We start from the raw sequence: 15,009 nt of genomic DNA, 5'->3' as shown, positions 1-15,009 counted from the left end.
CTTGCTATTTCTATAACAAGCCCTGTTCAGAAATATAAGGCCTTCCCTTCTTATACTTATAGCCAACAGAAGGGCTTACAGTAGGCCGTATGCCGAAGGACGTGTAGGACAAGAAAAAAAAAACGTTAATGCTCTCTTAATTGTATTTGGAGGCCACCGTAGCGCAGATGTTAGCATGTCCGCCTATGACGCTGAACGCCTCGGTTCGAATCCTAACGAGACCATCAGAAAAAAATTTTCACCGGTGGTTTTCCCCTCCTAATGCTGGCGACATTTGTGAGGTACTATGCCATGTAAAACTTCTCTATAAAGAGGTGTCGCACTGCGGCTCGCCGTTCGGACTCGGCTATAAAAAGGAGGCCCCTTATCATTGAGCTTAAACTTGAATCGGACTGCACTCATTGATATGTGAGAAGTTTGCCCCTGTTCCTTAGTGGAATGTTCATTGGCAAAATTTGCATTTGCAATTGTATTTGAGAGAGATAACTTAATTTAAAATTTATCGTTTTACATTGGAATCTCCGAAAATCTATTTTTAGAAAGGGGTTTTTTATTTTTTTTTTTTTATTTCATTTTTACTTTTTCGCCGTGATTTTACCCACTGACCCTCTGTTTGCTAAACCGATGTGCTACCTACTGGGCTTTCGCACACCGAACAATGACTTAGCCAAAAGCCCAATATGTGTTTGATATCGGTTTGCTTTTTGTTCGTATTTTCTATTGTTTACTTGTGCAAAGACATGAGGAACTCATAGCTAAGAAATACTCTTATAGAATGTTTTCTTTTCTTCTTTTGAACAAAATGAATTTGTAAAGTGAAAAAGATTCGACCGATCACAGGTCTTATATAAGGCCAAATATAGGAGGTCTGTTAGGGAGGTTTAGAAATGTCGGCCCTTCTCAAGTTTCTCGCTAGGTGCTTTTATCAATTCAACCATGTTGCCTTCGAATTTTGTACTAGGAAAGCAGACGACAAAAAAAAACCTTTTTCTGAAGCAAAATATACCCAAATACATGCATTTTATAACGTTTACTACCTGAAATCGAAATCAAACTCTCTTTTTGCATTCACTCATCTCGTTGTCTTCGTGTCTTGTTATCTGTTTAACTCAGTTCTCAATTGTCTCATACAATGTTGTATTTTTAAACGAAGAGTGCAGTTCTTGAAATACTCTGTGATTGTTAGTGTGTGTTGAAAGCAGAAATTAATGGTCTTTTGCAGGCCTTTTAAAGACACTCAGTATTTAAGCTACTCACTGAGACTCTTAACTCAATACCGCTGATTGTCCGCGACTGCAGTTACTGGTACTGCGTATGAAGCATTCCACTATTCGCAACCTTTGGACGCCTGGTAGTTTCCAGATAAGCTTGTCGTGATAACGATGAACCCCACACAAATCGGACCTCACAGTTCCAGTCTGTGTGATAATCTAAGTTACCCCATGCCGGGAGTTCCCTCCACATAGCCATGTGTTTGGATAGTATTTAGGCATTGAAGCAGATATTCACTCATAATCGTGTGTCTTTTCCCTGCAATTGTAGGGCAGTGCAACAAAAGTTACTCAGCCGTCTTCCACTCCTACATCACTACTAATCCCACAAAAATTCGCTTTAAAATGTGTGTACAATAAAAAATAGAGAAACACACGGCCTTGTCCAACCTGTAACCTACACATGAGCCCACGTGACATTTCTGCGGTAACCATGAAAAGTGTATGTTCTACCAATGAGCTAGCAGTGGTGTGTACACAGATTTTCCCCTTACCCCAGTTTTGTGTACACAGATTTACTCCACCTCCTGATGGCCTGGTACCCAGCAAAGTCTAAAAGTTGTATTAGCCACATTTTTGTATGTGGAGCGATCATGTCAAGTTCCATAGGCTTGAGAACGTTATATCCATTGGTTATTAAAAGGCGCCAATAACTCGCCTTGCCATATCGAGTATCATATGCTCAGTATTTAAGCAAGAGCTGGTGCCGCCTGTCTTCTCGCTGAGACTCTCCACCCGATATCGTTGATTGTTCAAGACTGCAATTACAGGTATGTATTCCGTATTCGAAGCATATCACCATCCGCAATCTTTGGACGCTCCCGGTAGCTCTCAGCTGAGCTTCTTGTGATGACGATGAACACCAACCCTTGCTGTGTTCATAGCCATCCCGTGACGGGCCTAATAGTATACACAATGATTTCAAGAAATTGTATGCACACATGTCCCGACAGCAGAGCATCAGTGTCGCTTTACTGTCCACGAAACGAGAAGCCATGGCAGCCGCTTATACGCACCGGATTGACTCAATGAAGTCCTTCATCGGCAAGGGCCTCGATAACGCTGATTGTTCGCGACTGCCGTTGCAGCTACACCGTATGGAGTATTCCAATATCCGCAAACAGTGGACGCACCCGGTAACTCGCAGCTAAGCTTCTTGTCACACTAATGAAAACCACACAGATTGGATCTCAATGTTCCAAACTATAACAGTGTGTTGTACACTGAGGGAGCAGCCGCTGCCGATGAAGGACTCCATCGGGTTAATCCGACTGCCATGGGATTGATGTTTAAGCTCAATGATAGGGGGCCTCCTTTTTATTGCCGAGCCCGAACGACGTGCCGCATAGCGACACCACTTGAACCTCGGCATCATAGGTGGGCATGCTAACCTCTGGGCCACGGTGGCCTTCACTATGTTAACGCCCAAATATACATAGTTGTTGTATTTATTAGGTGTTAGCAATAAAATCAAAATCACAAACAAACAAAAAAAAAAAACAGTGCTAAAAATGTTAAAAAATAAATAAAGGGTGATTTTTTTGAGGTTAGGATTTTCATGCATTAGTATTTGACAGATCACGTGGGATTTCAGACATGGTGTCAAAGAGAAAGATGCTCAGTATGCTTTGACATTTCATCATGAATAGACTTACTAACGAGCAACGCTTGCAAATCATTGAATTTTATTACCAAAATCAGTGTTCGGTTCGAAATGTGTTCAAATTTTGACAAATTTTGTTCAGCGATGAGGCTCATTTCTGGTTGAATGGCTACGTAAATAAGCAAAATTGCCGCATTTGGAGTGAAGAGCAACCAGAAGCCGTTCAAGAACTGCCAATGCATCCCGAAAAATGCACTGTTTGGTGTGGTTTGTACGCTGGTGGAATCATTGGACCGTATTTTTTCAAAGATGCTGTTGGACGCAACGTTACGGTGAATGAACACATTTCGAACCGAACACTGATTTTGGTAATAAAATTCAATGATTTGCAAGCGTTGCTCGTTAGTAAGTCTATTCATGATGAAATGTCAAAGCATACTGAGCATCTTTCTCTTTGACACCATGTCTGAAATCCCACGTGATCTGTCAAATACTAATGCATGAAAATCCTAACCTCAAAAAAATCACCCTTTATAACTCATCTACGTAAGAGGTGTGCTATGCGAATTTCATTGGCATTAAGTGGATGGATGGTATGGAAAACAATTAAGGATTTTGTAAGTAGCACGAAATTGTCCGATTCCTAAAATCGGACAAAAATTGTGGCTTGTAAGGGCTCAAGAATTCAAATCAATCAAGATCGGATTATATATCAGGGTATAAACTGATTTGGACCTGGTACACTAGTTGGAACAGGAGTTGGAAGTCGTAATATAAGACTTTGTGCAAAATTTCCACAAAAGGGACTAAAATTGCAGCTTCCAGGGGCTCAAGAAGTCAAATCGGGAGATCGGTTTATATGGGGAGATCGGTTTATATCTATATAAGGTTATAGACCGTTATGTTATAAAGTCATAACAGAATACTACATGCAAAATTTCAGCAAAATCGTACAAAAATATCGTCTTCCAGAGGCTCAAGAAGTCAAATCGGGAGATCGGTTTATATGGGAGCTATATCAGGTCATGGACCGATTTAGACCGTACTCGGCACAGTTGTTGGAAGTCATAACAGAGTCCGGCTTCCAGGGGCTCAATAATTCAGATCTGGAGATCGGTTTATATTGGAGATATGTCAGGTTATAGGCCGATTTAAACCGTACTTGGCAAAGTTGTTGAAAGAACAAACAGAACACAAGATGAAAGTCAAATCGGGAGATCGGTTTATAAGGGAGCTATATCAGGTTATATACTGGTTAGGACTGTATTTGGTACAGTTGTTGAAAGTCGTAACAAAAATTACGGCTTCCAGGGGCTCAAGAATCAAATCAGGCGACCGGTTTATATGGAGAGATTGGTTTATATCTATATCAGGTTTTAGACCGATTTAGACCATACTTGGTACAGTTGTTGAGAGTCATAACAGAACACTACAAGTAAAATTTCAGTCAAATCGGATAAAATTTGCGGCTTCCATACGCTCAAGAAGTCAAATCGGGAGATAGGTTTATATGGGAGCTATATCTAAATCTGAACCGATATGGCCCATTTTCAATCCCCAACGATCTACATCAATATTAAGTATCTTTACGCGTTCGACCGCTATTGTGATTTCGACAGACGGATGGACGGACGGACATGGCTAGATCGACTCAGAACGTTGAGACAATCAAGAATATATATATACTCTATGGGGCCTTAGACGAATATTTCGAGGTGTTACAAACGGAATGACTAGATTAGTATACCCCCTTCCTATGGTGGTGGGTATAAAAATATATTGTCAATATAAAACTCAATTTTTTCATATAATTCTCTATATTAGGAAAAAAAGTGGTAACACCTTCAAGTCTTTTTGGAACTCGTAACAAACCCTAAGCCACAAACTTTTCTTTTTCACATCCCTATTAAGAGCAAAAGTAAACATTACCATAATAAGAATAATAGACTTTAAACAAACTCCACGGTATGTAAAAAAATATAATAAAAAATAATTATTATATAGGTGCTAAAATTTACATTTTAAAATATCAGCATACATATCCAAAAAGCTTTGTTTGAAACGGTTCAGGCGGTAACAAACAAAAAAAAATAAAATTTAAGATTAGATTAGGTCTTCTGATGGGTTTTCAACGGATAATTTTTAATGACAAAGAACATGTACACATATTTGCGTTAGAACAAATTAAATTTATTTTCCTAAAATGACAAAAATGATTATTAAGTTCGGCCGGGCCGAATCTTATATACCCTCTACCATGGATCGCATTGGTCGAGTTCTATGCGCAGTATCTCCTATTAGGCAAACAAAGAACATTGAATAAGAATATGCTATTGTGTAATATTTCAGTTCATTCAGATAAGAATTGCGCCTTGTAGGGGCTCAAGAAGCAAAATCGGTAGATCGGTTTATATGGGAGCTGTATCAAGCTATTGATCGATTCAGGCCATATTAGACACGTATGTTGAAGGTCATGAAAGAAGCCGTTGTACAAAATTTCTTCCAAATCGTATGAGAATTGCGCCCTCTAGAGGCTCAAAAAGTTAAGATCCCAGACGGTTTATACGACAGCTATAACAGGTTATGTACCGATTTGCGCCATACTTAGCACATTTATTTGAAGTCATAACAAAACACCTCATGCTAAATTTCAGCCAAATCGGATGAGAATTGCGCGCTCTATTGGCTCAAGAAGTCAAGATCCAAGATCGGTTTATATGACAGCTATACCAGATTATGCACCGATTTGAATCATACTTAAAACAGTTATTGGAAAAGATACCAAAACACTACGTGCAAAATTTCAGTCAAATCGGACTCAAGAAGTCAAGACCCAAGATCGATTTAAATGGCAGCTAGTTCAAAACATGGACCGATTTGAACCATACTTACCGCAGTTGTTAGAAGTGATACCAAAACACCACGTGCAAAATTCCAGTCAAATCAGACAAGAATTGCGCCCTCTAGAGGCTCAAGAAGTCAAGACCCAAGATCGGTTTATATAGCAGTTATATCAAAACATGGACCGATTTGACCCATTTCCAATCCCAACCGACCTAAAAAGTATTTGTGCAAAATTTCAAGCGGCTAGCTTAACTCCTTCGAAAGTTAGCGTGCTTTCGACAGACAGACGGACGGACTTGGCTAGATCGACTTAAAATGACATGACGATCAAGAATATATATACTTTATGGGGTCTCAGACGCATATTTCGAGGTGTTACAAACAGAATGACGAAATTAGTATACCTCCATCCTATGGTGGAGGGTATAAAAAGGAGTAATGGAAAATATGGCAAACACAATTAAAGAACTATACAACGTCTTTTAACAATGAGACTGGCAGAAAAAATTAATTCCCAGTTGCTTGTAAAACGATCGACCAGATGTTTTTCTGACAGTTCTGAACGTCTTGTCGCAGGAGTTTTTTTGAATTTTTCGTCCGACAGTTCGAAAGGAATTCTGAACCTTCAGACTCATCGGAAAGAATTCTGAACCATTTCTGAACTATTTGTTTGTAGGAAGTCTTGTTCCGACAATTCTGAACGATGTCCGACAGTTCGGTAGGAATTCTGATCGATGTTCGAACTCTGCTTTTTTACATGTATTTTTTGTTTGAACCGTTAGGAATTTTTATTTCGACAGTTCTGATGGAATTCGAAACGAATTCTGAACTCTGTGTAGGATTTTTTTTGTATTCTTTTTGTGCCTGCTATTTTTGGGCACATTTTTTTTACCGGTAGAAATTTTTCCCGACAGGAAGGACTCCTGAACGATGTCTGAACTCGAGTGTGCGAGTGTTTTTTTTTATGCAAACAACCAAGCTTGCATATTTTTTATGGTAAAACCATTGGAAGCTACCGTAGCACAGAGGTTAGCATGCTCGCCTATGACGCTGAGGGCCTAAGTTCAAATCCTGGCGAAAACATCAGAAAAATCTTCAGTTGTGGTTATCGTGGTATTCGGACTCGGCTATAAATAGGAGATTCTTAATGGAACGTTCAAGATCAAATTTGCAATTTGAACAGTCGGAAAACACATTCGAATACCGTAAGAATTCTTTCGAATTGATTAGAATTCGATAAGACAAGTCAGAAAGTACATTAATTCTACAAATTTTGATTACAGAATTTCGTCAGAAATTAATACGTGGAGTCGGAAAAAACATTCTTAAGGAATCCTATTACACTTTCGGTCAAAAATCGACTATTACGCTGAGGGCCTAAGTTCGAATCCTGGCGAAAACATCAGAAAAATCTTCAGTTGTGGTTATCGTGGTATTCGGACTCGGCTATAAATAGGAGATTCTTAATGGAACGTTCAAGATCAAATTTGCAATTTGAACAGTCGGAAAATACATTCGAATACCGTAAGAATTCTTTCGAATTTGTTAGAATTCGATAAGACAAGTCGGAAAGTACATTAATTCTACAAATTTTGATTACAGAATATCGTCAGAAATTAATACGTGGAGTCGGAAAAAGCATTCTTAAGGAATCCTAATACACTTTCGGTCAGAAATCGGTAAGACAAGTCGGAAAATACATCATTTTCATTAAGACTCAACATCAGAATTCTGTCAGAAGTCTTAAAGACAACTCGAATCTCCCATAATTTTGGTGTAAAATTCAGTCAGGAACATCAGATTCCCTTCGACATTTCTTTCCGAAGTCAACCACTCCATATATTTTTCGTTAAAAATCTAGACAGACTTTGGATCCGAATTCGGATAAATTTTCCGACTTTTGTACAGACTTCTGAATGTTTGTTTCACTGGAGTAGTACTTGGTATTTAAAAGTGAGAATAGCACAACTTGAAAAGTAACTTTTTTCAGTATTTTGGCTGCCCCAACATCATTTATGGGGATATGGCGAGATATAGCCTTATTTGTTGGAAACATTTCAAAATGTCGGGCAGTGCCGTCTGTATAATATCCTACACCTACCCTATAAGTACAATGTGGGAGCTATATCCAATTTTAAACCAATTTTGATGGACCTCGGCGAGCAAATATGTTCAAACTGTAATAACCACGATTGACAAATGACAACATTATTGCAAATTACCCAAAATCTGACAAACATATATATGGGAGCTATATCTAATTCAGAACCGATTTTGAGCTAACTTCTCAGATAATGTGGTAGTCGACGAGGAATGCGTTGTGCAAAATTTTGGCAAGATTGGCCAAACAATGCGCTTGCAGTGGCTCTTGAGGTGAAAATATGGCGATATACATATATGGCAGCTATATCTAAATCTGGGCCGATTTCTATGAAATTCACCAGTAATATCAAGAGTCATGAGAAAATTCTTACTGCAAAATTTCGAGAGAATTGGTTAAAAAATGAGCACTTTCTTGCAATTTTTCTCAAAATCGGACGAACATATACAAGGGAGCTATACCTAAATCTGAACCGATTTCGATCAAACTTCTGCCCTAGATTCCTTAAATAAACCTGCAGCATAGAATTTTATCGTCAGCCACATTTGTATATTTGAAGGCACCTATAATTCGCCTTGTCATATGGACCATCATAGGCACTCTGTATTTAAACAAGACTGAGACTCTCCCCTTGATAACGCTGACTGCCTGCGACCTCCGTATATGCAGCTACTCCGTATACGAAGCATTCCACTATCAGCAACCTTTGGACGCTCCAGGTAGCTCTCAGCTGAACTTCTCGTGATGACGATGTAATTGCGTGCAGGGCATTTATTTCGCCCATTGCAAGGTATACGTACGGTTAAATGCGGCAACTATTCCCCTATATATACATGAAGGCAGCCGTGGCGTACTCCTTTCGTCAGCGAAACCTCAATATACCTGGCTATGGACAAAAAAACTCCTCACAAGCCATTTAAGCTCGATAGTTTCTTTTTTAAGATGGTAGCGTGATTCAAGTAGACAGATACAGGGATACCTAATCACTACAATGAAAACACGATTGAGAATATTAAAATTTCACAGAGTCGGATAATAGTACTTGAAAGGGACAATAGTCGCTTTCTGCTGTGATAATGAGCAGAGGAAAGCCGTAATAGCATAGCCTTACTATTTAATTGTTCTATACGCTCGTTGAAAACCTTATCAAATACAAGGCAACAATTTCTAATCCACTTCACTCGACCGTAAAAACAAAGAGTAATTATTGTTTGCTATGAAAACCCCCTCATTTTGAATTCTGTAAAATCGGATCGGGGGTCAACAACCGGATATTACACAAAATAATGACAAATAAATGCAGTGTAAAAACTAAAGTAATATCCAATGCAAACCTTCAAATGAGGTATCTCAGTCAATGAATGCACCAACAAAACAGTATGCGTTAATAAAAGGGGTAGGAGAGCCGGGTGTAACCCACAAAAAGAAAATTGTGAAAATTTCTCCGCAGCAGAATGAGACGAATGACACACATCACAAAACACACACTCACATACTCATGTACACCTGCATTCATACACATATTGAAGAAATGATTTTTCTCATTTTTAATTTAAACTTTATATACATAAACAATGAATTTGCTTAAATATTACGCACTTATCTATAGTTAATAACAAAATGCGTGAAAAATTAAAATCATTACCAATCCTTTGGCCTACAGGCGTAGAAAATGGGTTGGTTCCCAGGTTTAAGAAAGAAGCCATTTTCTGACTATCTTTTTGAAATACACCACAACTAAATCACTTTATTCGAGTTTCTTTTCTATTGTTGAGTTAATTAAAATTTTATTGTTTTTTTACCGATTAACATAAATAGGTTTTATACTGTTTTTTGTGGGGTTTCGTCGGCCTGTTAAATTGTTTTTTTTTTCGTATTGCTGATTTGCAGGGTTGATGATGTTGGGAATTTTCTTAATACTTTTTCAGGGATGATTAAAATGTGTTCGAACAGGGAGGGCAATATAATGTTGGCACTGCCACGCAATGAAATTGGTTAGTACCAAAATAAATATAAGTGTACCTCTGGTAAACTTAGTACTAGAAGTCTGTTGCTCTTTTTAAGACTAGTACCAAGATAAATGTATGCAGGTGAGTGCAGTTGCCAACCAACCACAAAATCGAGTGCAATGTCAATGTATGTAACTCTGATTTTGAGTATGTTAGTAGTTCGCCATGGTACAATTTTTCACATATTCTCCGCTCGATCAGCGTGATGACAAGATGGCGGATTGCACCATATGATTTGTGGTTGTTTTACAAATGAGACCACCTTTGATTGTTTCGCCATGGTGGAGGGTATAAAAGAAACCTGACAAAGATTAAAACACATTTAGGGGATAAAGGTCCTACAAATATATGTGCAGACAACCAGGAAGCTGTGCAACAGATCCTATCAAATTTACCGAGGGATACTGGCATCGATGGCCTGCGCAAACTAATTATTAAATATTTACCTCCAAGATCTGGCGGAAAAATTCTGGAGTCAGACCCAGAAAAACTCGCTCATAAAATAGTCAGCGATGCAGTCAACCGACTGATTTGTCGATAGACATAAAATTCCGATCTGTGTGGTGTGATCAACATAAGCTCAACAAAGATTTACCAGGGGCGTCCACAAGTTGCGGATAGTGGCATGCTCCATATAGAGTAGCTGCAACTAAAGTCGCGGACAATCAGTGGAATCGAGTGGATAGTCTCAGTGAGAGGGCGAGTTGTTGGCTCCTTTAAATAATCAAAGGCCATCATGTCCCCACGGCGATCGCTCCTATGGATCGGAACGAGCTTGCCAGCTTTTGGAGCTTGATGAGGAACGGCAACATCAATTATTGACTTGCATTGGGATGGTATTAAAAGGAAATAGGTTCAATACGAACTGATTAGTAGTTTCCAACTCTGGGAGTCACGTTTTTCATCTAGGTTGTAATGTCATTTTTGACAGCTGTTTTTATTCTTTAAGCTGTGTTGTCAGTACTGACTGCCAAAATCGAGCCGAGTGGAGGAAAAATTTGGGAATTTTCTTCATAGGGGGATTTTAACTTTGCTGCTCCTACACCGAAGAAACTATAGCAATTAATTAAAAACTCAATAAAAATGGCTTGCAACGCTAGCAAAGTTCCCATGTTGCGTGTTATTGCTGTAAGTATAAGTAAAAACGACAAATGATAATCTTACAATTTGGTTAATAGTTGGACGATGGGTGTAAGCATGGTTACGTAAATAGCAAAACGTAACCATGAAGTAAAAAGTTTTTGCATTGAGTTTATTGTCTTTATTAATGCTTAAATATGGCTTATTGATCTTTTAGAAACGCGGATATTCTGCATCTGCCTGCCCCAGGCCTGTGGGTCAAGCTGCTGCAGTCCAAACCAAACAACTTGACAACAAAGTTGTTGTAGCATCGGCTGAGGCCCAATTGCCCGTCACTCGTGTATCTGTAGTTTTCGGGTAAACCTAACAATGGCAATGCAATGTGAATTTGGAAAATAAACCTTTTTCTGTGTGCTTTTCAGTGCTGGTTCTCGCAATGAAACTTACGAATCCCAAGGTGCTACTCATATGTTGAGAGTTGCTGCTGGTTTGACAAATAAGAACTCTACTGGATTTGCCGTGACCCGCAACATTCAACAGAAAGGTGGCAATTTGAGTGTGACATCTGACCGTGAAGTTGTGGCATATACCGTCGAAACCACTGCCAACAACATGGAGGTTGGTTTGCAATACTTGCAGGATGTTATCCAACCCGCTTTCAAACCCTGGGAATTGGCCGACATTGTGCCATTTGTTAAGAACCAAGTAGCTTGTGTTCCTCATCAGGTAAAATTAGCTTGGTGTTGTTTTTATGATAAGCTAAAGTTTATAATAACAATTTTATTTTAAGGTTCAAGCCGTCGAATTGTTGCACAAGGCTGCTTTCCGCAATGGCTTGGGTAACTCGGTTTACGTCCCCAAATTCCAAATTGGCAAGTTATCCAGTGAGACCATGTTGCACTACGTAGCCAACAACTTCACTGCTGGACGTTGCGCTGTCGTCGGCGTGGGTGTAGATCACAATGCTTTGGTTGGTTTTGCCCAAAGTTTGGAGATGCCTACTGGTGGCAAGTCGGGTTCGGCTTCCAACTACTATGGTGGTGATGCCCGCAAGGATACTCCCGGCAATGTAGCCCATGTTGCAGTTGCAGGTCCTGGAGGAGCTGTTAGCAACCCAAAGGAAGCTTTGGCTTTTGCCGTTCTACAATGTGCTCTTGGTGCCGGAGCTGCAACCAAGCGCGGTGCCGTCAATGGCCCCTTCGGCAAAGCTCTCTCCTCTGCCCTTGGTGATGCTAGCGCTAGGTTCGCTGCTTTGAATGCCAGCTATGCCGATGCCGGTCTGTTCGGCTTTGTTGTTTCCACTGAAGCCCAAAATGCTGGCAAAGCCGTTGATGCTCTTGCCCGCGCCTTGAAATCTGGCTCCGTATCCGCAGATGATGTCAACCGCGGCAAGGCATTGCTTAAGGTTGCTGTTTTGGACGCCTATGCTACCGACAGTTCGCTTATCGCCGAAATGGGCTTGCAAGCCGTCCTCACCAAGGATGTCCAAAGCGCGGACGCTGTTGTCGCCGCTATTGATGGTATTACTCAACAAGATGTACAGTCTGCCGCCAAGAAGGCCGGTTCCTCCAAATTGTCTGTAGGCGCTGTAGGAAATTTGGCCCACGTCCCATATTCTTCGGATTTAGCTTAAATAAACCATCAAAACTTTTTTCATAAAAAAAATAATTTAATGTTAAATAATTGTAATGCAGAATGTAAAAACAAATGAGGGGCTATCTACAAATGATGAAAACAACCATAACCAAAAATCAAGTATGTTGTAATTTTAATATAGCCACAATAATCCACAAACCATATTAGTCAAGTGAAACGATCGATTAGTGATAAATGGAAGAGCGTTCTAAGAAAAGTAAAATAAAAGCCAAACATTACAACAAGGAAATTTGTTAATGGATTTTTTATGTAATGTTTGCTGGTGTTTGTTAAAATGGCTACTGATAGCTCGTACCGATGTTTAACTCGAAATGGAGTTTTTAGATTTCTTGGCAATTTAAAGAAGCAATTCGCTTGTAGAATATTTTTCAGGCTGGTCACTATCTTAGACAACTGTTAATTGGTAAAGTTGAGATTGGTAGCACCAATACTAAGTGCGTCGGTTGCCGATGGTGCATTGCTTCATATGGAGTAGCTCGAGCGGAGAGTCTCAGTGAGAGGCCTATGATGCTCGATATGACATCGCTAGTTATTGGCCATTTGTAGGGAGGGGCTTTTCACATTACAGTGTACGGATTTCAACTCCACGTCTCTTTCTCTATGCAATGGGGAGAAGACTTCTTTCTCTGTAGTTGGCACATTCCGTCTTGTCTCCTTGTGTATTGAACATAGTATGCTTAGGTTCCAATCATCGGGTATGCGTTCTTCTAGCAAGACCGCGCCGACAAGCTAATGCATACGCATTATCAGCGTGTCGCCTCCGGTCTTAAATAGTGCAGCGGGCAACCCATCGGCTACTGCTGCCTTTTTGTTGTTGGATTGGTTCTGCGGTATCCTCTTTTCCGTCAACATCAGACACAACAAATGTTCTTTCCACATCCCCAGCACGCTACATATATGTGTCAGTTGCCAGATTTCCTTCTTTGTCTCTGCAGAAAGATGTGTCTGCACCAAAGCCATCGGTTTGACGTTTAATTCTTTGGTAGAATTTTCGGACTTCGTTCTGACTCCTGTATATCCTAATTCACTCACCCTCACGTCTTTCCATTTCGTTTTTTCTTTCTAAGAAATAGACATTTCTCTTCTCTCCTTTTCTCCCGCATACCTCTCCTTCATCTGGTGGTGATTGCAGGGTTGCTCTGTATGCCGCATTCTTGACTTCAGTAGCATCTGGACACTCTTGGTCGTACCATGGGTTTCTTGGGGAGGCTTCCGGTACCCAAGTACGGATTTCGCGTCATTTTCCATGGAGAGGGCAATGGTTTGCCACTGAGCCATTATATCATCGGAACAAGGAGTGCTTACATCAAGCAATCGGGTCAGTCGGGTGAAGTATGCCATAGCCATTTGTTGTGTTTGCAGCATTTCAATGTCCAGCTTCCGTGCAATGTCAGATCGTACTTTCCTTGCCATGCTCAAACGGGGGCGAGCCTTTGCTGCAATAAGGTTATGATCCGAATCTATATTCGCTCCACGGATCGAATTTATATCTAACACGCTGGATGAACGCATTCCATCGGCGGCAGCCCTTGCCGATGAAGAACTCAATTGGGTCAATCCAGTACGTACTACCGGCTGCCTTGAGATTGTCAATTTGGTTCCTCGTTGTTGTTGTTGTTGTAGCAGTGTGTTATATACTGAGGTTGCAGCCCTTGCCGATGAAGAACTCCATCGGGTCAAATCGATACCTACAACCGGCTGCAATTGGGATGTTGAAATCTGGTGCTTCTAACTACCATGTTCTTTAAAGCGGCGAAATCTATTAGCTTCAATCCAAGTTTCTAAATTTAGGCTTAACTTTCCGACTGTTGGACCAAACATATTTTCCTTCCCTATTTTTGCATTAAAATCTCCCAGGACGATTTTAATATCATGGGCCGGGCAGCGGTCGTATTCTCTCTCTAGGTGCTCATCGAAAATATCCTTAATCTGCTCGTCCTTGTCTTCCGTCGGGACATGGACACAAATAAGGCTGCTATTGAAGAAATTGGCTTTTATGCGGATTGTCGCTTGCCTCTCATCCACCGGAGTAATGCTGGAGACAAGGTGTTTCAGTCTCCGACTAACCACAAATACACAGCCAAATTCATGCCTCGTGTCATGGCAGCTACAGTATAGTTTGTCACCGTTTGGTGTTGTTGTGGCGCCATTCCCGGTCCAACGCACTTCCCATAAGGCGGTAATATCTGGCTTGTACTTCTCCAATACATCCGCCAATGCGTATACTGCACTTTCTCTATAGAGAGTGCGGACATTCCAGGTGCAGATCCGCAAATCATGGTCCTTTTTTCGATTGCGTGGGTCGTCAACGTTAGGAGGGTCGGTTTTTTCTATTCTGAGAGTTTCTCAGAGGAATTGGAATTTCACGAGGGCTGGTTACAGGCTCAGCGCCCCGCATGGGTTTTGTGGGATCGCACATATAGCCCTGGGTATCGCGAGCCGCTT

The 15,009-nt window shown here is 40.4% G+C and overlaps 2 protein-coding genes across 4 annotated transcripts in view; one reads left to right on the top strand and one right to left on the bottom strand.

Annotated features, from left to right (window-relative positions):
* Positions 1–9,716, bottom strand: part of LOC106085795 (TOM1-like protein 2) — a 30,043-nt gene extending 20,327 nt beyond the window's left edge. For 2 of the 3 annotated variants that reach the window (XM_059371050.1, XM_059371049.1), the window contains exon 1: positions 9,465–9,716. In XM_059371050.1, coding sequence (XP_059227033.1) covers positions 9,465–9,525 — 61 coding nt within the window. In that variant the 5' untranslated portion in view covers positions 9,526–9,716. The remainder of the gene's footprint in view (positions 1–9,464) is intronic. The other variant, XM_059371048.1, reaches the window with a different exon arrangement.
* A 1,061-nt stretch (positions 9,717–10,777) lies between these two features.
* LOC106085792 (cytochrome b-c1 complex subunit 2, mitochondrial) lies at positions 10,778–12,793 on the top strand. The gene is made up of 4 exons (XM_013250207.2): positions 10,778–10,956; positions 11,126–11,265; positions 11,331–11,634; positions 11,699–12,793. Exons 1-4 carry the CDS (start codon positions 10,912–10,914, stop codon positions 12,539–12,541), a joined length of 1,332 nt encoding a protein of 443 aa, XP_013105661.1. The 5' UTR covers positions 10,778–10,911; the 3' UTR covers positions 12,542–12,793.
* The last annotated feature ends 2,216 nt before the right edge of the window (positions 12,794–15,009 follow it).

Source organism: Stomoxys calcitrans, chromosome 1 (assembly GCF_963082655.1).
Source record: "Stomoxys calcitrans chromosome 1, idStoCalc2.1, whole genome shotgun sequence".
NCBI lineage: Eukaryota > Metazoa > Arthropoda > Insecta > Diptera > Muscidae > Stomoxys > Stomoxys calcitrans.
The sequence above is the reverse complement of the archived record's forward strand: the minus strand, read 5'-3'. Positions and strand labels throughout refer to the sequence as shown.